Source organism: Lipophrys pholis, assembly GCF_963383615.2.
Source record: "Lipophrys pholis genome assembly, chromosome: 7".
NCBI lineage: Eukaryota > Metazoa > Chordata > Actinopteri > Blenniiformes > Blenniidae > Lipophrys > Lipophrys pholis.
Window position 1 is genome coordinate 19,622,863 of NC_137638.1, and position 23,521 is coordinate 19,646,383.

Genomic DNA, 23,521 nt, shown 5'->3' on the forward strand with positions numbered 1-23,521 from the left:
GAAGACAACATGTGTTTCTTATTTCACTATTGATAACAATACATAGAAGTCTGTTACTACAGAACACCCAAATAAGAAATCTGTTTACCAGGCAAGCAACAGCTTCCTCATTCCTTCCAAACTAATGATGATGATGAGTAAATATCAATTACAGAGGCGATGAGAGAAGACTTGTGCAACACATTGAAACCCATGCCGCAAATGACAAAGCAACATTTCTTAACATCAATGCCTATCTGTTTTCCCACGTTGCCTCGAAAACACACCTCTTACATCCAGCGAGTTCACAAAATTTGATAATGGTGACGTGATCTTTTAATGCAGTACCCTTGAAAAGTGACAACAAACTGGATGATGACTTCAATCCACTTTATCCATGTCAGGATTGTTCAGCAGTAATGAATGAAGGCAGGCCAGTCGACCGACCAACCAACCAACCCTCATTTAAAACATGAAATATTTAGTTTGTGTATCATTAGTCTGAACATTTTATTATTGTGCATTATTGTGACATAGATGTAGAACAGATCACATTTTATGGCATGTTAATACAGAATGCTCTGGAAACTAACCATATATTTTTTGCCACTGTGAACTCACACAAAAAGGTGCTCCCCATACAAGACCTGGGCGTGCAGTTCCAGCTCGATACCAGATCTGGGCCAGACCCACATGGGTCATACCAGTTACAAGTTGGTCACATGTGGACGGAATCTGTGAATGAAAGGTTTCCACCGTTTGAGGAAGTGAATCTTAGTTGAGACACACCTGTAGATGAGACTAAAAATGAAAAACAGGTTGAACACAGCACACATTTGACTCAAACAGATGCGAGCATCAGGAACGAGCACACATGGCTTTAGTTTCTACGCGCTTCTTGAAGGGATTTTGATTTTTTTAAATCTTCATTCGAAAAAATGACCATCAAAAGTTTTTCTATTGAATATGATGCCATCAATAGCAGAAACACCTTCACAAACTTGGACCAGATTAATGGGAGGATCATTGTGGAGACTTATAAAAAGACAAAAATCCAGTCACTTACTTTAATAGCAAAAGCAAAAGCTAAAGCTTCTTTCCTAACAGGTAATCCGGAAGGTGAAGTTGTGGAATGGGTGGAAAAAATCCGGAGTGAGGAGAAATATTATAAAATCACACATGTCTTGAAAGAACAACGACGAAATGGTGATGTATCAAATTCATTCATTCATTCATTTTCTTCCGCTTCTCCGTTTCCGGGTCGCGGGGGTGTCAGTCTGAGCACCGTCACCCAGATCACAATGCACCGATTTAGAAACTTCTTGCAGGTGGTGAGCCCACAGGAATGTATCAAATTAATCATGTATTTATTTGTATAGTTGATTTGGTGCCTGTTTTTAAATTCTACTGTTTAGGTTTGTTTGTAAATTGAACTATTTCCTTTCCAGGAATTCATATCATTGGACAAGGAAGACATGCTTTTCCTTTTACCGTCCTTGTTCCTGACGGGTACGTGTTTATTACAATTTACAATCTATAATCTGCAATCTATAATCTGTAATATATTATTTATTCATCATTTATATGTTTGTGATGTTTTCTAGAAGGATTCCATCATCTTTCAATGATCCCTCAGGCAAAATAATCCACAAGTTAAAGGCAGAGCTCAAGCAACCGATGAAGCTAAAGAGAAAAACTGAATCCCACTTCCATTTTGTGGCCAAAGCAGACATGGACCTTCCAGGACTTCTGGTAAGGCGACATTCAACTTAAGGGAAATGTGTCCTTTTATGAATCGCAAGAAATCTCGAATCTCCCTCAATTGATATAAAAAATACATTTATTTACTTTTTTTTTCTAGGAACCTCAATATGATTCCAAAAGTCAAACCATCAAGGTGTTTGGCTCTGGAAGAGTGTCATTGGATGTTGATGTAGACAAAATAGGATACCGCCAAGGTAATGATCCTGTGTGATTGGAAACCAGAATCCTGCATTATTTCTGCTCAGTAACGTTCAGTGTCCATCAGCTGTCTATGACAGTATGGTTTTACTGAAGTACTTTTACAACTAGATTATTACAGCACTGAAATATCACTAACTCACGGGCAGTGTTAGACGTCACTGTAAGGCAGCTACATTTCATAGTTACTGAGGTGCAGTAAAACACAAGTTGTGCTTGGCTGTTTATGCTTTGTGACATATTGCTTAATCCTGTCTGAAGTAGATTTGACGACATGGTACAAGGATCGTGGTCGTCAATATTACTCTGATAGACATTAGTGTTTGAACTCGACTGAGTTGTTAGACTCCAAAATGTGAAATAATTTAGCTTTCCTGTCATCTTGAAATACTTTGGCACTTTTTTTCTACTATTTGGCATCCACCGGGCTTCTTCTATTACCACATCTGCTGAATAGATGTCCTCCACTTTTTGGACTTTTTCCTGGGAAGCCTTTATTGTATGGACAATTTGTGAAACAGATCAACTCATAAGGCACCAACAACCACGCTTCGTAGTGATTCATCCAGCAGGGCATTGGACTGTTGCCACATGACTGGCAGATTTGACTATTGTGCAACAAATTGTTTCAAAATTGCACTTAATTGTGGCTGTTACATCTAAGAAGAGAAAAGAACGTAACTCCACAACATCTAATTTTCAGATTGTAGTCATGCTCTACTGGATTTTGAAAACACAGGTGGAGTTTTTTGTTTGATTTCAAGTGGAATGAGGAAACATTTGGTCACCTCCAGACAAAGCTCCGGATTGTGTTAAAGCTGGAAGCAAATGGTTTATCACCGTGTTGTCTTATGTCCGCGTAGGAAAGTTTGAGTTTCTGTGATGAATTGAAACAGCGAATGAAAGTGACTGGTATAGTGACTTTCATTTAGTTTTTCTTTATTTTAAAAATAGATTTTCTATTCATTTTTCAGTGTGGTACGGCGTAACACACACACGCACACGCACACGCACACGCACACACACACGCACACACACACACACACACACACACACACACACACACACACACACACACACACACACACACACACACACACACACACACACACACACACACACACACACACACACACTCACAGATTATCAGATTGAGATGAGACAGAATGAAGCAAAAACTTTCATTAGTCCTGGCCAAAATTCACAATTTTGCCGAGAGAAAACAATCAAAATTTTCTTTCAGTCATTGGCTTTTGTAATCTTATGTATGACAAAGTATCTCTATAAAATAAATTCAACTTACAATTGAAATAATAGCTTTTTTTACAAAACAAATTGTTCTCTCTCTCTCTCTCTCTCTCTCTCTCTCTCTCTCTCTCTCTCTCTCTCTCTCTCTCTGTGTGTTTTACCTTAAACTTTTGACAAGGTTTTTATTTCGGTTAGAATTCCATATTGTCCATATTGTTACTGTTTTTTCTGTTTAGTCTTCAGTGATTTCTCTTCTCTTTTTTTTTTTGTTCTGGATCATATATTCAAGTAATTCTCCATTTAAATGTTTGCATTTACAGGTGAATCAGTACAAGTCACAGTTCAAATCAAAAATAACGCCAGTCGTTCAGTGAAGCCCAAACTTGTGCTGTATGAGAGGAAGACTTTTTATGTGCAAGGTGAGCACAAAGTTTGCCAGCGTGAGATCTTCAGAGAGAAATATGAGGCTGTGGGGACTTCGTCTGTGGAAACTGTGACCGAGACGTTGATCATCCCTAAAGAACTGTCTGTCTCCATCTTGAACTGCTCCATCATCAAGCTGAACTACTTTCTGAAGGTATATGTGCCCCACTTTAAGATTGCGAGAGCTAATTGTGGTTGGATTAGGTATTTACCTTGCCCGTGGGGGACCCAGGTGGGACTCCTATAGCAGTGAAAAGTGCATCCAGCATAAAAAGTAGGTATGTTACGTACCTCATATCAGTCAGTCAAAGAACCGGATACAGTATTCATATATTATATGCAGCTTATGAAAAAGCAATCCAGCAAAGTGAAGGTGAGACCATAATGAACTGTGCTTGTTGAAGAGGGAAAAGAAACTTTCCACAAATTATCGAGACATTTATTAAATCCCCACTGACTTTAGAATACTCAATATAAACAGTCTATAAGCTCTAACAGTTATCAAAGGTGAAAAACTCATCAAAGATTTTTCTACAGGTATACCTGGACATCAAATATTATCCAGACCCAACGATCTATCTCCCCATAATCGTCCTACCGATGGCTTCAGAGAGAAAACAACCATCAGCTGCCAACACTGGGTTTGGATCCACTGCCACTCCAAATCAACAAGCCCGGTGAAACACATCCCAACAAGCAACACACCAATCTGTGGATCCCCCACCGCCTTATGAATCACATTCAATGTACCCCTCAGTTGGTTACAACAAATCATAGACTGGTAGGTCACACCCCTTCACCCTTTATAGGGCATTCATTGAAATATCACCCCAGTTTACAGTGATTGAAAAACAATCTTATGTGCCACTGGCACATGAAGAAACATGTTCAAGTGAATTGTGCTGAACAACATAACAAATTTTAAGATTTCAGATATTTCTAGTGGACAAGTCTCTGAACACAATTCTGACTGGATTTCTGTAAAAGATTGGCGCCATTCTATTGAGTACCCCTGCCCTTCAATGAAATGTATCATTTGCACACAAAAAAGTGAATACAAATCATTAAAAACCTTGTTCAGAATTTTGAAAACTTGCAAATGTTGTATGTGCAAGCTGAAAAGTATGGGTTTTCATAGTTTATGTACTATGTTATTAGGTTATCCATCAATCTGGAAGAAGAAAATGTTTTGTCCATAGAATGGAAGCTTGGTGTGTCTGTTCGGTCAAACCTTCTGAGAGAGGATATATAAATGCTGAAGTTCAGAACAAAACCTTTTTCTGAAGCATAAATGCATTCACATTACATTATTACACAAACTCCTGTGGGGAATTTTGGGACTATGTTTATACAGTAGTCAAAACTGGTTGCATGGTAAATATGGGTATTTTGGACAAGTAGCACTTATTCATATTTAATTGGTTATATTTCAACTGCATTAGCTGAGTCGGTAGAAATATGGACCTCGTATGTTTCCGTCCTGCATTATGAGATAGCTGGAATAAAAAAACGTTGTGCTCGTAATGTTTAACGATGCCTTGACAGCAAGTACAACGTGGAGCACTGTTTTCCCTACACTCTTTAATGTTGGCCTTGTTTTCACCTGTGTCCTTTCAAATAAATGATCACTTGTACCACATACCGCAGCACACATTGTGTACTTAGCCTAATTAGGTTTGCAAAGCTTCTGGTTCAAGTTACTTGAAAGTGACACCTGCAGGGTTGACCATGTGACCGTGTGTGACACGGACTCTGGATCTGGAGGAATCCATTGCGACGCGACACTCGGTGGCCAACCTGATCAAGATCTTTGTTTATTAAAGAAAGGTCCGTCTTGATGCCACGCTGGATCATCTCAAACCTGCTGGAGGTATATTCGTTGGATCTTATTTTGCCTGAAGGCTTTTTATTTCTTTTCAACTCCACAACCTGTCGGGATCGCTATCTGATCTGGTGTTATAATGACTGTGAGGCATCTCTCGGTAGAATATGACAAGGGGAACGATCGAGGCACTTTCTCTCCTGGGGACGTTCTCTCTGGGAAAGTGTCGGTGGTGACCAGCAAGGAAACCAAAGTACAGTGTTTTGTGGTCAAAGCTACAGGAAAAGCCAAAGTCACTTGGTATGAACAAGAAGGACAATCCACAGTGGTCCACTGCAACAAGAGGAAGTACTTTTATCTTGAACACATTATTCTTCAGGATAAACAAAAGGGAGATGGTTGGTATTGTTTCACTTCTGCTCAAAACTATTAAACTGGCATGCCACTTTAGTTAGAACCGTCAATTCTATGTAAACTTAACACAACTATTTCTTTGTTTTCACAAGGTTCAGAAATCATCGTCCCTGGAAGAAATGTGTATCCATTCAAGTTTCTTATTCCAAAAATGTATGTGTTCCTGCTAAATCAGTCCTGTTATACAAAATGTAAAGCACCGTCCTACTATAAATATGAAAAAAAAAAAAATGTGTTTCCTTCCAGGGACATGCCTTCATCTTTCAGTGGGAAATGGGGCAACATTACGTATAGTTTGCGAGCCCAGCTGACTCAATCCATCTGGCTTGTCCACAAAACCAAGATTGAGATCCCTTTCCTGACCAAGTCTGAGTTCCCCTTTGCTTCCAAATCAGAAATGATTATTATTGGACTTAAGGTATGGAAATGTGAGTTTTCTTCAACTTTCAACTTGAGTCCACCTAAATATTCAATGATCCATCTCAGTCACATTTTGAGGTTTTTTGTTTTATATAATACTGCAGGAGCAGCAATGTGCAACAAGGATTTTATTCTATGGCTCAGGAAAGATTACTATGAAGGTTACTTCGGAGAAGATGGGGTTGAAACAAGGTAAACAGATTTCACACTGGTTTTCTGTCAGGAGTTTCATCTGGAAAATAAATAATACATGTTTTTTCTTCTGAACAGGCGAGGCAATGGGAGTGTCAGTAGATGTAACCAATGACTCGGCTCGAAGAGTAATACCCAAGTTCTACCTCTGTGAGAAGCAGACCTTTGTTGCTCAGTCGAAGACGAAAGTCTACACAAATGACCTCTTCTTTGGGACAGGGGACTCTGTCCCCGCTGAAACAAGTGGGACTATAACCAAAGTGTTAAGCATCCCTCCACAGCTGCCCCCTACCTTCTTCAACTGCTGCATGATGAAGCTGGAGTACAGACTCAAGGTAGTTATGTTCTGCTCAATCATCTATCCAGAATGACTTAACTCACCATCCGTTACTACACAATGTCACTGAATTCAAGTTTGATATCAAAGGAAACAACAAAAGTACTTACGGCATACCCTGGAACTGTGAAATGTGATTTTGATATGAAATCTGGAAGAGAGAGAGTGACAGGTGGGGATTAAAAGAAACGTTCCTCATAGCCTGTGCACACTCACCTGAGGCTACAACAACTCTTACTGTGCAACCAAATTCAAATGATGTTTCTGTTATTAGGGTTTTAATTGAAGTGTATTGCTTCAGTATTTTCTTGAACTCTTAAAAACATCCCAGTTGGATTTTTTGTATATTCATAATATAGATTAAATGTTTATGTTTTTATCTACAGGTAATCCTTGATGTCCCTCTGGTAAGAGACCAGGAAGTTAAGCTCCCACTGATTGTCCTGCTGGGTTCACCAAACCCACACCAACCGAGGCCAAAGAGATCCATCTGGTTTAGGAAGCTGACCGGATGAGAGAGCGAGCACATATATGATGTTTGTGAAGCAAATTATAATCATCTGGTGACATGAAAGATAATGAATGTATGATTATGATGGAGGAAGATTTGAACTACCTCGTGACTTTGAATGTTTTGCGTTGTAGTTTCCACTAGATGGGGGTGTTCGTCACAGCAGTCAGTGTGGCTTTATTTGAGTTTAGCAGTTTTATTTATTGCCAACAAATATATATTGGAGAAGTCAGAAATTTCAAATCGACTACATCCACAACTCCTCTGGGATATTCAAGCAAATGCAGGTGTCACATTTTAACTGCAAAAAAAGCCGGGGAAGAAAAATAAATCATCAATTGTCCATCATGTACTTTACCAGAATTTCATAATTGTTATGCAAATGGTTAAGTGTGTCTGGGTTGTGACAGAAGAAGTGGTCAGGTGAATAAATATCGTTTTCAGTGACCATAATCCAAAAAAGGAATGTGTTCACTGTGGTATTATCAACATACTAACTGTTTTCATATTATTTGTTTTTCATTTAAGAGGTGTCTTAAGGTTTAAAACTGAAAACAAAAGCAATATTTCCCCAACAATTTATAAATGGCTGCAAAGTATCAGTAAAAGCCCCGAATTTCAGTATGTTCATGTAGTTATTTTCCACCTCTGTAAAAACCACATCATTGTTTCTGGGGTTATTAATGTTTACAAACAAGGGATATCAAGGAATTTATAATCTCGCCGTCATTTCTGCCCACTTATGTGTCACGGTGATCGACAGCTAATAATAAATAGATGAATGAAACACACACACAGAAACAACCCGGGCATGCACACTGGGAACATGCAAACTCCTCACAGAGCGGCACTGGAAACCTAACATCAGCACTATTAACATCATGAATCTGTGAAGCTTGATTTGCTGCAAGGAGCTGCATGCTCAAGAGTCTTGTATCACAGACAGGAATTCTCCTGTCACAGGAGCCCAACCGCTTTCTACTCCCCTGCCTTCTACGTGGAGTTTGCACGTGCACCCTGAGCTATCACAGGTTTCCTCCTATCACTTGTCTTTCAAAGTTTAAAGACATGCTATGATGACTTCTAATAGCATTAAGTTAAATCATTGAACTAACTGGTGTCCCCCTTCAACCAGTGTGGTTATTGTCGGGCAAAGGAAGAAGGATTTCATGGATATGTGCGGATCACCATTCAGAACTCTTCTTGCCCCCTTCAGAAATCCTCACCGCCCAAACAATGAAATGAAACATCTCCCCCAGCCTGTCTACAACATTCATACGCCACAGCAGAGGGACGCAAAATGAATCGGAAAGAGCTGAGAATGAAATATTTGGGGTTTCTCACGCTCGTTCTTGTCCAAGCCCTCCTTTTGCAACACAGTGAAGTATTTAACAAAGGCACATTCATGATTGGAACAGAACATGTGTTACCCAACCAGTGGATCCTAAGTGAAACCAGGCCCATGTTCTTGACAGTGTCTCTTTACTCGCCCAGGAGGGGAAACAAGTCAAGAGCTGAGCATTTTATGGTTGGGATCCATCCTGGAAACATTAGCTCTGGCTTTTGTGACACCACATACAGCACTCCCACTTACCCGCAGAGAGGGAACCGCGTTCGGTCCTGACTCAGCACAAAAAAAGGGCGGCACATTTTCACAGTCAGCCCACAAAACAGAGAAGAAGATTTACAGAAAAGAAGAATGTTCCACTCTCGACGCTCACAATACAAAAACACGAGCGTGAGCAACACAGGCTTCGAATTTCGCCATCGTGGTGTACATGTCTGGGCACAGCCATTCGTTTAATTGGAAAATGAAACTCATATTTCAGCTCAAATCTGCTTCTATTGGCTTGTCATCAAGTCGATTTAGTATCTGAGTGAAAACACAAAGTGTAATTCCAATAATATGTCAAAAAAGTGGTTTTTAATCTATCAATTATTGCCAGTGAGTGTAATAACTTTGACTGTTAAATGACTATGTGGGTAGAGGAAGAGTGGCAGTCATTGACACGTCTTGGCATATGTTCGCAAAAAAATTTAAATCCAGGGGATTAACTCTGTGTGATTGAAGAGAGTGGAAATGTGTGGAATAGTAATACGCAGCACTTATTCTTCCTCACCCACCTACCTGTGCGTGATATCGGTGAAGCAGCAGCGGCAGATCAGGTTCTAGTTTGTTTCTTTCTCATTCAGATGAAAATCTCTTTCGCAAGGTGGATCTGCTCAATGGAGCAAAGTCCATGCATCTGGGTGAATTAAAAGGAGTTATTAAAAGGTGGACTTGAAGTGAAATGTATCACTATAGACAAATATACTGTATACAACGGTGCTGGTTTTTTTTTTGTCTGTTTGAGTATGATGCAGAAGTCAGTGTGAAAGTATTCTCTAATCTGAGAACACCTGCATGAAGACGTCTCCAGAGCAGCAATTTGGCTGTCTTTTGGCAGCCATCATGGTTTTGGCTGTGTTGTAGCAGAGCCTGCCTGGTAACCAGTCTGGCTCAGTGTACGGCGTGCAGGCTGTCAGCCAGCGCTACACACACGCACACACGGACACACACACACGCACACACACACACACACACACACACACACACACACACACACACACACACACACACACACACACACACACACACACACACACACACACACACACACACACACACACACACACACACACACACTTATGGTGCTATCTTTGTGGGGCCTTCTCAGTGAAATAGTGCATTCCCTAACCCTAATTGTAATAGGTTGTTTTCAACCCCCAATATCTTTTACATGTCCTTTTTAGAAAACATCCCCCATGTACTTATTGCCTTTGGATCTTCTCATTTCGGTGCTACACACCTGTACCTAAGTCTGATTGTATCACTAGAAGCTCGTCCTAACTGCATATATACATAAACCAGCGTGGCGTCCAGCATTCTGGGCCCACAAGTTAGTGTCCTCCGAGTTTTCGGGCCTCACAGCAAAAGATTTACAGGATTTTACACGCACACGCACACGCACACGCACACGCGCGCGCACACACACACACACACACACACACACACACACACACACACACACACACACACACACACACACACTCACACTCTCTCGCGCTCTCTCTCTCCCTCTCTCCAGTTTTGGAGAAGGGGTAGGGAGGTGTGGCCTCTGGCACCTCCCACCTCCGTAGCCAGAGCGAGTACCATGACAACCATGTGGGCCTGCTGGCGACTCCCTGTCTTCATCGGCCACGGTTGCTATGGCAACTCCCCACGGGGCTCCCGCAGATCAGCGGGATGGGCGTCCAGTTGACTAACTCTCTCCCAGCTGGGGAACGGCTGAGGGGAGCGCAAGAGAGCGGAGTGAAGGGGAAGGGAAGGGAGGGAGTGTGTCTGTGTGTGTAATATTTGTGTGTGTGCGTTAATGTGTAGGATGGCACAGCAGAGCCTGCAGGGAGAGAGAGAGAGAGAGAGGGAGAGAGAGAAAGAGACAGAGAGAGAGAGAGAGAGGAGACGGCGAGTCTGACCTGCTGCAGGCGGCCTATCTGCCTACATGCAGCCCTGAGCTTGCCAGCAGATAGCAATGCACTGAGAAAATCTGGTGAAAATCCAAAAGCTCTTTAACACTATTCACAAATCCTTCTTGATTCAACTGTTCGCGCCTTACAGCATGACAGAAGTGGCCATGATGGTTCGAGCCCTCAATTAACTAATAATGCACAAGCTGTTTTGCATGATTGAAATAAGTGCCCTCGTCCCTTTTTGTTTTTACTCTGACCCATCAGACAGACTCTTCCTTGAAAGAGTGCACGCTCTGCCATCTTTCTTCCAATCGTGTCCATGACAAGTACCACTCTCTGGGTTTGGACTCAGCGTAATAGAGCCACAGATGGCTCTGTGTCTGTAGTGCGGTTGGAGAAAGAAATGGCATCACTAGGTCCATTGGCTGGAGAGCACTCAGGGGCTTTTTCTGCTCTCTAATTGCTCCAAGCTGTGTCCCCTTGAAGGCCCAAAGACACACAGATTTTCGTGTGCTGGGAGCACAGGCAACCAAAGCCGAACAAAATTTCAGCGACAGTCGATATCAACGCGCTCGGACTTCATTCATGCTTTTCTCCCTTGGATATCACCTGCAGCGGTGTTTTAAGCATCAAAATCCCTCAAAGAAAGAAGTAACTCCATTCTCTTCATCATACTCAAGTTTTTATTTTGGAAAAAAAGGAGAGCGATAAACTTCCCATAGTAAACATTTTCTGGTCTATCGTAAGTGCAGAAAAGTTTGAGTTCTTCCGTTTCATATAAAATCCTTACCATATTTTAAATGTATAAAAAAGTGAGACAAGGCAATTCTGTCAATGTTACAGAAGGCGAGTTGCCAAAACTTTCTATCCTAATTCAAATAATCTACAGTTTCTCTGATTATTTAACGTGCAATAATACTTCTAACCTAAAACTAGTTCTACATAAAGTGTGTGACTATATTGTGCACTTGTAGTGGTAACCTTTGGAATTACAAATAGTTTTTTTTTTTACTGTTTTTTGTGTTTGTTTTTTTTAAAAATCCCTTGACACAAGTTGTTTTAATACACAAAGGATAAAAAAAAAAAAAAAAAACAGTTCAGTTTTATTTATGAAACTCAGAGAAGCACCCTCCCCTGCATAGGTGGACATTGCATATCTTGCAGCCGAACACACTTTCGTGTCGTAGTCCCTTGTTGGTGCAGTTCCTGCAGCGCCGAGAGCGCTCCGACATGCGCTCAAGGCGATGTCCGTACTCTATGGGTGAATCTGCGTGTCTCTTGCGCGCCGCCCGCTCCATGCCCCTGGCTCCTTGGTAGTCGCCGATCAGCTGCTGTGCCAGGCGCACGCGGAAGTGGCGCTGTGTAAACTGTTTGCCGTTGAAGCCCGCCGGCGGCGTGCCCCCCCGGCTCTCCCTCAGGATTATGTAGGCGTTGACTATGCACAGGTTGACGTAGAACCAGAGAAAGTAGCGCCACCACTTTTTGCACGGCCTGCCAACTTGGTAGCATTCTCTCAGCTGGTCGCAGAGGTCCACTCCCCTCATGTTCTCCTGGTACAAGAGCAGAGGCAGGGGTCGGGGGACGCCGAAAGACACACCTGAGGACTCCATGCTGTCGTTCTCACTGTCCCCGTCTGTGTCGCGATGCTGCCTGCCGGGACTGATACCCACAATCCCTGGAGCGGAGTTTGTGGAGAGGCAGCTGACCATCTTTACGTCTCGTGTCACCGTAGCAACCAGGTTCCCTCGCTGGCACTGGTAGAACTCACCCTGGGACAGCTTTCCGACGTTACGGGGGCGCAGGACCTCCGGGTAACCTTTGCGGCTGGGCTGAGTGGGCCCGCACGCGTACAGCCCGTCCCTCAGCAGCCTCTGGAGGAGGGGCACCGAGGTGAAGAAGCTGTCCATGAACACATGGTGGTACTGACCCTCCAGGCCTCGCACAAGAGAGGTCACCACCCTGTAGCCCAGGAGAGCTGCTGCCTCATCATCACAGCGCTTGAAAACACAGATCTTGGGCCGGTGGCAGTAGCCTGAGCGGGAGTCGCACAGCATCCACACAGTCAGCCCCTTCCTGAGGGGCTTGGACGACATGTACTGGGTGGGGGAGAAACGCCCCTTCGCCACAATGGCACACTTGTCCACGGTCAAACAGCGGTTGGGCACGTACGCGTCCCACATAGTGTTCTCCACCACATCGAGGAGCGGCCTAATTTTGAAGAGGCCATCATACCCCCGCTCGCCACGCACGGGCTCCGAGTCACGGTCACACAGCTGGAGATACTGGGTGAGTTTCTCGAAGCGTCTGGCAGTCATTGTTTTTTTAAAGCCCGCGTTTCCTATGAAAATATCACTGGCCCAGTACATGCCAGCGTCTGGAAGCTGATTGATGCCCATGAGGATGTTCAGACCCACATAAGCTCTCATCTCCCTCACATCAGTGGGGTGCCAGTGGGGGTCTGATTTTCCACTCCTCCTTTGCCGGTAGAGGGCGTAATTGTTTGTTTGTTCTACCATGTGTTCAAAAAGAGAATCTGGGAAGAGTATCCGGAAATAGTCACGGGTGTCAGCATCGTCCCCCAGCGTGTGCTGCGGGCCACTGACAGCGGAGCAGGGCTCGATAGAGATCACCTGGTCGGGCTCGCCCCAGAAGTCGGCAGAAGTGCAGTCCTCGTCGAAGTCGTCCTCGAAGCTGAAAAAACTCCTGCGCTCCTCCTCCTCCTCCAAATCCGAGAAATCAATATCCGAGTCGTTCGAGGTGGTGTCGGAGCAGTGAGTGGAGGTGGAGAAATAACAGTCCTCCGCGTACTCCTCCTCGTCGTGCTTGATCCCATTGCTGCCAGTGACCAAAATTATGTTGCAGCCTCCTCCCGCGATGAAGCTGGCCGCGTCTGCAGGCTCCTCCGCGGCGGCGGCGGCGGCGGCTGTCCCCGGGAATCCATTCTCCCCCTCGCAGTAGCCGCCGCCGCCGCCGTCCTCCTCCTCCTCTTCCTCCTCCTCCACCTCCTCCTCCCGCTCTCCGTCTTCTTCCTCGTCCGAGTCTGGCTTTCTGTAAGGAATTTCAAACCACTTCACATCGGCCGAAAGATTAAGCGGAGAGTCTTGACTGTCACACGCTGTGCTACTTTCTGCGTCCGCGTTAGTTTCCAAAATAGTAAAAAGCTCTCTCCCTTTTCTTGCCGTCGCCATGTCGGGGTATTAAAGTGCCCCTGCATGAGTCCTATTTTTTTTTTTTTTTTTTTTTTTTATGTATATTTCCTCACCGTGGTAAAACAATCGCACAAACCGGTCATCCGAAATGAAGTGATGTTCCGTTAACGGCAGCCTCCTCTGAAGGGGGAAAAAAAACTTGCCGGCGGTGGACCTATGCGGCGTCTATACGCTTGATTCTCATTGTTTCCGCTCCTGGTTTTTCTGGGCTTTGTAGCGCAGTGTGGCCGCAGACGTCAGAAGCTGCATGCATGTCCTGCTTTGTAGGGCGTTTTGCGACTGCAGCTGGTGGGGTTGCTAGTTCGCTAGGCTGGCAGATGGCCGCTCGCTGTTCTAATGCCCGCTGGCATTCACCACCATCAATAAGCCGGATACCCATTTCTGAGGCCGCGGAGATACAGAAACCTCTGCCTGCATACACAATCCCCCCCCCAAAAAAACATCACAAAACAACCCCCCCCCCCCCCCCCCCCCACCCCACCCCACACCCCCCTTCCCTGCTTGTCAATCAAACTTGTCAAAAAGCTTTGACAACTCCAGTGTGTGTAAAAGTTGAAGCACAACTCCTGCAACACAGATCACAAAGTGGACATGCAACACTTTTTTTTTCTTCTTTTTCTTTTAAAGAACAAATCTCTGCTTATGTAAGTTTTATTAAAGCTTTGAAAGGTAGGGAGAAAACGCAGAGAAAAAGGCAAACTGCATGGCGGCTGTTTCCACTGCATCCATACCTTCTCGTTTACCCTCGGCAGACTACACGCTGAACTCAGAGAAGCACTTTGTTCATTCATAAACATGCTTCTTCCCTCTGACAGGTTCCTACATGAATCTGAAGCCCTATAGGCTATTGTGGAATTAGGGACCTCCCTCTATTTTATGAATGTGGGCAGATACTCTTGTGTTTTACTCCAGGATGAAGGGTGAGGAGTTTTCCTTGATGAGAGTGACTGATGCCCTGCAGGCTTTAGATGCGGATCCTAATGTATGCAACGCTGTCTCCATCTCACTGCTTCACATTCATTTGCATTTTCTGCATGGATAAGTGTAATAAGGAGTATAGAATATTAATATTCACCTATAACCTCTGCACATTTTACCAGTAGGTGTCCGTTATATTCATATGATGAACATACAATCACAACAATTCACTTTTGTATATAATATACAATTATGTGAGCTATAGCTGATTAACAAAGAGAAATTGGTTGTGTTGTTGATTACCAATTTCTCTAGATTTTGATGAAACACCATCTGACAATGAATCTCATTTATATAGGGTATTCAGTAAATTTGAGTTGGATGATTTTTAAACTTTTCTAACATCACATCATATAATTTACTGTGAATAAAAATCACTATATCACATTTATTTTATCTGTTGTTTCATGTTATGGGATTATTAGCACATAACAACAACTCATGGCCTACTTTATTTCAGCAGAGTGTGGCAAAAACAGCTCCTATGGACTATTAAAGAATTATGATCTTGGAATCCTTGCTTGCAAGGAGGCTGGTTAAGTCGTGTCTGTTCGTATGGGGGGGGGAGGGGTGGGCTGCAGGAAGGGTCCTTTCCAAATTCTTTTCGCCCTGGCATGAGTCTACATGGCTCGCTGAGCACTAGGTTGCTGCCCCTGGGCCTTGCAGCGGAGGCACGATTTATGCGTCGTTCCTCACAAGCTTATTGCACAGATTCTTGTTGTCTCAGTGGTATCATATTGCCTCTGAGCTGCGGGCCTTGCCGCTGTTTCTATCTGCAGAGAGGAAACTGAAGCTGCACACGCAGTGTACACTGGGAACCAGTGTAGAGAAAAACAGTGGAGAATGAGGGAGACTGTGGACCTTCAATATTCGGCCCAAAAATAGAAGTAAGGGGAAAAAAAGCTTCACTCCAGCGTTTCCAGGCCCCTGGAGCAGAGTACTGCAGCAGACCCCTCAGAGACTCCCGCGGTGGGGTGGAGAGACGCCGACCAATGGGGGCTCAGGCGTTCACTGTGTGTGTGTGTGTGTGTGTGTGTGTGTGTGTGTGTGTGTGTGTGTGTGTGTGTGTGCGTGCGTGCGTGCGTGCGTGTGTGCGTGCGTGTGTGTGTGTGCGTGTGTGTGCGGCAAACTCAGCTCCTCCACAGCTCAGATCCTCTTCTAGTGGATGAGTTCAGAGATGGTTTGCTGTGTCCGTGCCTGCGCGTGCATGCACATCTGCAAGTGCAAAGAAGTAATGGTGCAACCACTGCAGCCCCTGCTAAAGACAAAGCAAGTCTTCTCTATGCCATTCCCTGTGTGCGTGTGTGTGTGTGTGTGTGTGTGTGTGTGTGTGTGTGTGTGTGTGTGTGCGTGTGTGTGTGTCACTGAAGTGCTTATTAATAATGATGTGTCCTTTTGCTGCCAACGGCACCTCCAGTCTCAGCTGTGATTAGAATTGAGCAAGCACATCACAAGCAGTGTGTTAGATTTGTGTGTGAGTAAATCATCACTTCATCTAATGAGACGATCTTTGACTTATAGGGACTCGTTTGCTATAGAGATATGAGTAAACTAGCATGCTTTCTGAGAATACCGGTGACAGCTGCTGGAAAAGCAAAGTCTCAAAGCCATTCTCGTAAGCTCTGCTTTAGGTTCTCTGTCCTCTCCATAAACTGATCTTGTGCTGAGTAGCTGCACATTCACAGAGCCCTTCTACCTGCCCTAACAGTCAACATGATGAGAAACATTGACCTTGAGAAACACTCACCTGATTGCAACCTTCCTTTAGGCAGTAGTGGCACACTGCCCTCTTCTGGTGGTTGGAGAGAAGTAACTTCTCAACACTTGGCAATAAGTTTCACAAAGTGTAATTTTCAAAAGTTATCATATCTATTCCCACTTACAGAATAAGATGCTTTTATATTTTTTATTGTCAGTGTTTAGAACATGAAATGTTTTCATATATTTGAAGATGTAATTGTGATGTGATGTACAAACTTCATGTGTAATGAGATCTGGATATGAATGTTTGTGTTTGTAAATGTTAACTGCAGTAATATGATGATGTTGTATATCAATGACCCATGTATTAACTATTTATAGAGAACAATGTGAATAAATAAGCATGACTCTTTGTGTTTGTTCCTATCTAGACAGGTGATTCTGCACACCAATAAATATATACATATGTCGATATACAAATAATGAAACCATAACGAGAATGCTTTAGAGATTGCTACAGTTTTTTTTATCCTGGCAACAGGTTTCTACGAAGGAATTAAGCTGCTGAGACGCTTATTCTTCAATTTGACCACTAGATGGAGGAATAATACAGAATACAAAAGGATGAGACCTAAGCGTATTGACCAGGGATGTCATACCCTCTGCTATCTCTATATTGACTTTTTCTGAAAACGCAATGCAATAGAAATGTCTTACTGTCCGACCTATAGGAAGATAGCCTGGTTTTCAGATCACGTGTACATACATGATATTTTAAAGTATTGACAAATTCACAGAAAACTAATCAAATTGAAATGTATGTATTTCACTGACTCTTCACGTATAAAATTTGCATCATAACTATTTTTATTACCCATCTTAACATTGCTTTATCTAATTCCGAGTGTGCAGGGGTGATTCTGGTTCCAGCTTCCCATGGGCCAACGCATGCAACCAATTTAGTGACGCCAATTCACCAGAAAACACACATGCACAACGAGAACATTCAAAAGCCATTCCTGTAATTCTGGAGGAGATAGAAAGGTTTGGAGATTTATGTTTCTGTACCGAACACACTAAATGTTCACAGCTTGTGTTCTCCTCACTTGTCGTGATGAAGCCTGCTTAATAATCAGTCCGTGGGCCGTCTTCAATTCATGAAGAGAAAATTAACCGTTTGCAGATGCTCTGAGGAAAACTGTCGGGTTAGAATTTTAAATCTGATATTAAATATGGTTTCTTGTGACCTTTCAATACAACAAAAGGGAATAAGAAGTAATTATGAGCTATGATGTGGTAATGAAACCCACTTTGCCACGAACCTCTGACACAGCATACTGATGTCATGAAACATGATATCCTCGGCAGAGTCCCACAACGACGTATCAGAGACTACGGAATATGGCACATTAGGGGATTGTGCAAAAGTGTTTCGTGTGATACGTGTAGAGGGTGACTTGGAAAACCGTTCGTACGATAATAAACAAAAAGAGATACAATTGTTTTGAGGAATAGAACTCGATTCTTCAAACGTATATCAATAATCCATGTTACTGTTTGTTCACATCTGTTGGACACTGAACATTGCTGATGGCCTGCAATATAATTAATTTAGCTGCACTTGATTTAGACTGGCCTGCTGTTATCCACTGTGGTTTAATAGGCCGCAGGCATTTTATTATTAGAAGTAAATCATCTCTTTGGGTTGGAGTCATCCTGATTGCTAGGACATTTTTCATGTGGCTTTAATTAGAGCCAAACGAGGTGATGAGGAACAATGTCAACAAATGGTCGGTGGGTCTTTTGTGCACACGTTCTTTTTCCAATACTGTAAGTAACAAACATGCATTCATTTCACTCTCAAATGTTTGAACCTTATTTCATTGGCAGCTGTTAAAACTGAAACGCCAAGCAAACAAATATCTCTCCAATCGGTCCACAACAACATCTTCCTCTATCAAGACAACATTCTCGTGTTCTTCTCCCACTGTTTTTGTAACACAAGCATTTATATGAAGACACATTTATTCCAATAAGCAGACGGTGGACAGAAAACCTGCCAACCTGACATTAACAATATTTGAGGGGGAAAAATATTTCCTTTGAGCTTAAAAAGCAGCACATGTTCTCTGTAACAAATCAATTATTCCTGCTAGATCAACGTGGGACAATGAGGATGTTGCACAAGAAAAGGTCTCAAACCTTTTGGGAAGGAGAATATCATGCTTGTCCCTCGATTTGTATGAACGTTACTGTGCCTGTTTCCTCCGAGCAAGGTGAAGCGCTGCGCTGCGCTGCACTGCACTGCACTGCCAAGAACAAGCTGATCCACGCCCACACGGAATTCAGGAGATTCAGATTCAGTTTGGTTTCACGTGTGTAATTTGATGTATTTGGAAGAAAAAACACGACTTGTTTCTTAGGGTGTACGTATATGCTCGGTGACTGACATTTCTGAATATATAACAGTACACAATGAAAAAGACATCGACCTACTGAAGTGTTTCTCACCTGTTATTTTTCAGCCCATCATCGTCTCCATTTTTATCACATTGTGTTACAAGCAGCAAGACGAAGCAGTGCACTGCCAGAAAGCAGCTGATTCACTCCCACTCCAAGTACTGCGAATTCACATTCAAATTGACTTCATTTTTTCGTTTCAGCCCATTGGATTTCATATCCCTGGCAGAGTGAAGAGGCGTTTCTCATGGGGTGTATGTGCTAACAACAACCGACGTTCACAGATTTAAAACAGCTCACAGTGACAATGAGAATGAAAAAGTGGCAATTGTCAGTTAATATTTGGTTGTTCCACTTCACCTACTCCCCCCCCAAAAAGTACAACACCAAAAACAACCCAGAATGAACCTGTTAACATGTTATTATCCAGAAAAGTTAGTAAAGTGTTGAAACGACAAAACCCCACACTTCTGAGCTTGAACTTTATCACACAGCCAAAGTTCACAGACACAGAATCTGATCTGCACTTATACTGTCTGTAATGATGCAAACCAATACAATCAATTGTTGCATGAAAATCTGTTTCATAATTTCATTTAATTTCTATTGCAATAACAAAACCATCCTTTCTAGAAGTGTGTGTTTTGAGGAAAAGCTAAAAGTAATATTTAGAAAAGTAGAAAAAGGCCCCCACTGGACTATTAGTTTTTTTGTCTGTTGCAGTACAAGTCTCCTGAAGCTCTCTGGTGCCTCACAGGGAAATCCCACCCCCAAACTTTGAATACCACGGCATTGGAGATGATCAAATGCATCTAAAGACCTGTTTAAAGTAATTAAATGAATGACTCAAACGTTATAGAATTTGTCACTTCTGTATTTTCTCATTTAAAAATGTCCTTAGAAGTCATCCTCAGAAAAACGTCTCAAATCCACCACAAAGTGAATGAGAAGGGTTGTCACTGTTACTGTTATGATACTACTATTAGCATGGTTACAACAGAAACCAATATTCTAACTACAATTACTAAATGTTCATTACTGTAATCTGTGGAAATGATTATAACCAGGCAATAGAGCATCTTCCTCAGCTGAGCTGAATGAATGAATCTGACATGAGACTGAGCCACACTGTGCTGACGGCAACACAACATCACATATACAGATTCATATATTACACATTTTGAAATGGTTTTCCACATCACTCTAAAATCCGCTTAGACATTGTAACAGTTCATTTGGTATTTGGTTTGGTTTGGTTTGTTCACTTCTCCAGACTGGATTAGTGAAGAGTCACACAAGCCACGACAGGAAGCTGAGAGCTTTCAGGCCTGTTGCTTTCTGCACATTTCAATGTCAAAGAAAGTTATTGCACAAGGAAGCTTGTAAGATCTTTTTTTCTTCTCTCTGTTTGTCTTTCTTCTTCCTCTGGAGAGTTAATCAATGGATTCTCCAGTCTTGTTAATGCAACATCCCCACATTAGGGCAGCAGAGGGAGGAAGTCACCACATATGGACCTAGTTACCAGCCCTTGATGCTCACTTCAGGTCATACTACAAGGGGGTGCGTGGGGTGAGCCGTGTGTGTGTGTGTGTGTGTGTGTGTGTGTGTGTGTGTGTGTGTGTGTGTGTAGACTCCAAAGTCTACAAATGTCTGTAATCCTGCTGCATAACCACATCTTCTTCTTTGAAGTGATAAAGACTTACCACTGTAAATGATGATCTCTATTGCTTGATTTCCAGTTTAACTGGAGCTGACTTATTTGATGTTCAGATAAAAGTATCATGTGTAAGGTTCTTTTTTTTTTTTTTTGATGGGCTTTTCCCACCTGTGGCTGTGGTTTGTTTGATTGAGTTTGAATGGAGAAAAGTAAACTGTAAAAGACACAAAGTGACCATATTTCTAAATATCCCCGTGTGTCCTTTAAGATTAATTGAGTCCCAATTTCTGAACAGGGAATGATTCCTTTGTGAATCTGAATGTAAACATTCTCACCACCTCAGCAAACAAAAAGGAAAAGGTCCTCTCAACCCTCTGCAAGTGTTTGGGTTGAACACAAACTATTTCCCGTCCTTTCTGTAAACCATAGGTGATTCTTCTCACCAGTTATCATGAGTGCAAAGGTTTGAACTCAGACGAGATAAAAGACTCTGTCTGAATGAGTCACAATTTTAAACAGCCAGGCCTTTTTCTGAAGGAGACAGATGAACGGATGAGATGTATAACAAGTTCATTGGATTTATTCCCCCAAGTTTGGTTTAAGTTTTCAAAGCCTCAACTGTTGTTAATACAAAAATAGAAACACGTGCTACCACACACACACATGCATCCAAATACAGAAAAAAAAAAGTTTAATCTACAACTATTGACAAAAAGATGTGTTTCTAGTCGGTACACATATTTGACTAAACCTAAGGCCTGTTTTGCTTCCTTGCTGTTGCTGTTATGAAGTCATAGCGGAGAGTGGGGAGGCCTCCTTCTCCGAGACATCCTCTCCCTCTCCCAGCCTGAGTCATGTCTGAGGGGACAGAGGAGTCTTTGTAGCACTCTCAGTTCCCACATGTGAAAACTTTTCTTATCTGGGTAAAAACATTTTTTCTATTTTCTATTTTAGCCTCATGAAAGTCCCTCATATGAGCTGCTTACTTCATAGACAAACAAAATGTCCCTCATCTGACAACCTACTGTGTATCTGAAAACTTCTTGTTTGATGTTGATTCTCCAGTTTTGCAATTAGATCACATACTAACAAACACTAAAATATTTACAATAATAATAATAATAATAATAATAATAATAATAATAATAATAATAATAATAATAATAATAATAATAATAATAATAATAATAATAATAATAATAATAATAATAATAAATTATTCAAACAGTGTGGGGGAAAAAAACAGATGTCCTTCAACATGTTTCCCTTCACAAGGCATCAAAACAGGGACCAGTCCAATGGTGTCAAACATACAAGCTCAATCCATCCCACGAGAAAGTCTATTCCGGCTCACATGACAACTTTGAAAAGTGGTAAATGGATAAAACAAAACATACTTTTAATTTCCCCATAAAAAAGTGCTGAAAGCAATTATGTTCCTGGGGGTTGCACAGCTTCTGTAACATTTGCTCACACAGGGACTTGAGCCGAGAGATCAGTGATGCAACGCTGAAAGTAGCTTTATCATCAAAGCCATACTGAGAGAGGAGGATTTGGTAAAACATGCTTCCTGAATCCTGCAGAAATTGTGTTCCCTGAAACATTTACAGAACAAGTCGAGGCCAGGTTGGGTGTGGCTCCAGCAGCAGATTGAGAACGGCTGTAATAAAGCACAAAGTCACAAGATTAGTTGTCTTGTTGGATGCAAGGAAATTCAAAGAGAGAATATAAGCCACAAAAGGAGGACATGTTTGGATCTTTCACAGTTTTGCTCTTGGTGTCATTAAAAATGACACAATGCTTTTTCTTTTTCTTTTAACAGATATTATAGTAAGTGCAGACTTTTTCATATCTCAAAGCACTAAAACAGTGATATGAAGTGTTATTTTAAAGGTTATTATGCTATCATCTTACAGCTTCATCACACTTAAAATAAAATTGAACTGGATGTGGCTCCTGAACTACAATGAGCTTGACGCGATCAAGTCTGTAGTGTCTTATCTGGATTCTCTGAGTAATACAACTCCAAATTTCCCAGAATATCTTGAGGCCTGTACATGACGTTAATGACAGCTTAAATCCTAGAATAGTTACAGTCTCCATTATCGCTTTTAAATACAACATGCACAGAAAATAAAATAAACACCTGCTTATCAAAACATGTCTTGAGCACACAAACGTAATTCCACATTCAACCACGATTTATTCGCTTGGCAGTTTCTGTGAATTATCTTTCTCATCATGTTTTACTCTGACTCACAAGATTAGATTTTCCACTGGTTATATTTTCCTACAGGCTCATAGGTTACCTTGAGAAAATGGTTTTTCTACACGATAATGACAATAATTCACAAAACCGAAATGTGTCACCCAGATAGCCACTTTTAAACTTTGACTCTACATCTGTGGTAGTTAAGCTGTATGGAGTCTCATTGTTTCCTACTTTTTGATGGGGTTTTTATTTCCCCCCTGCTGATATCTCTGTTGCATGAGAAACCCTGATTTTAGTTATCCTACCTGATTAGATAAATAATATTTAAATCTAGAGTGTCACTCCCCAGAGAAGGGATGTCAACACACGTTTCCTTGAAAGTGATTCCGTTTCCAAAGAAACATGTAACCAGAATCACTGCAGTCATGAGAATTTCACAACCTCTAAAGATGAAAGTGAATACAAGATTCAATATTTGTGATTGTA

The 23,521-nt window shown here is 42.0% G+C and overlaps 2 protein-coding genes across 2 annotated transcripts; both read left to right on the forward strand.

Annotated features, from left to right (window-relative positions):
• Positions 1-809: 809 nt before the first annotated feature.
• On the forward strand, positions 810-5,262 carry LOC308112545 (arrestin domain-containing protein 3-like). Its single transcript, XM_080468141.1, has 6 exons — positions 810-1,185; positions 1,428-1,488; positions 1,584-1,731; positions 1,841-1,937; positions 3,510-3,766; positions 4,150-5,262. The coding sequence occupies exons 1-6, from the start codon at positions 918-920 to the stop codon at positions 4,291-4,293; spliced, it is 975 nt and encodes a 324-aa protein (XP_080324267.1). The 5' UTR covers positions 810-917; the 3' UTR covers positions 4,294-5,262.
• Positions 5,263-5,573: 311 nt separating this feature from the next.
• Positions 5,574-7,312, forward strand: LOC308112507 (arrestin domain-containing protein 3-like; the record flags this gene model as incomplete). The annotated part of the gene is made up of 6 exons (XM_080468072.1): positions 5,574-5,832; positions 5,941-6,001; positions 6,095-6,266; positions 6,373-6,460; positions 6,539-6,795; positions 7,184-7,312. The coding sequence occupies 6 exons, from the start codon at positions 5,574-5,576 to the stop codon at positions 7,310-7,312; spliced, it is 966 nt and encodes a 321-aa protein (XP_080324198.1).
• Between the last annotated feature and the right edge of the window lie 16,209 nt (positions 7,313-23,521).

Coding starts and splice junctions, on each gene's coding strand:
- LOC308112545 (XM_080468141.1), top strand. CDS start 918: ATGACCATCAAAAGTTTTTCTATTGAATATGATGCCATCAATAGCAGA. Junction 1,732..1,840: donor TGGACCTTCCAGGACTTCTG/GTAAGGCGACAT, acceptor TTTTTTTTCTAG/GAACCTCAATATGATTCCAA. Junction 1,938..3,509: donor CAAAATAGGATACCGCCAAG/GTAATGATCCTG, acceptor TTGCATTTACAG/GTGAATCAGTACAAGTCACA.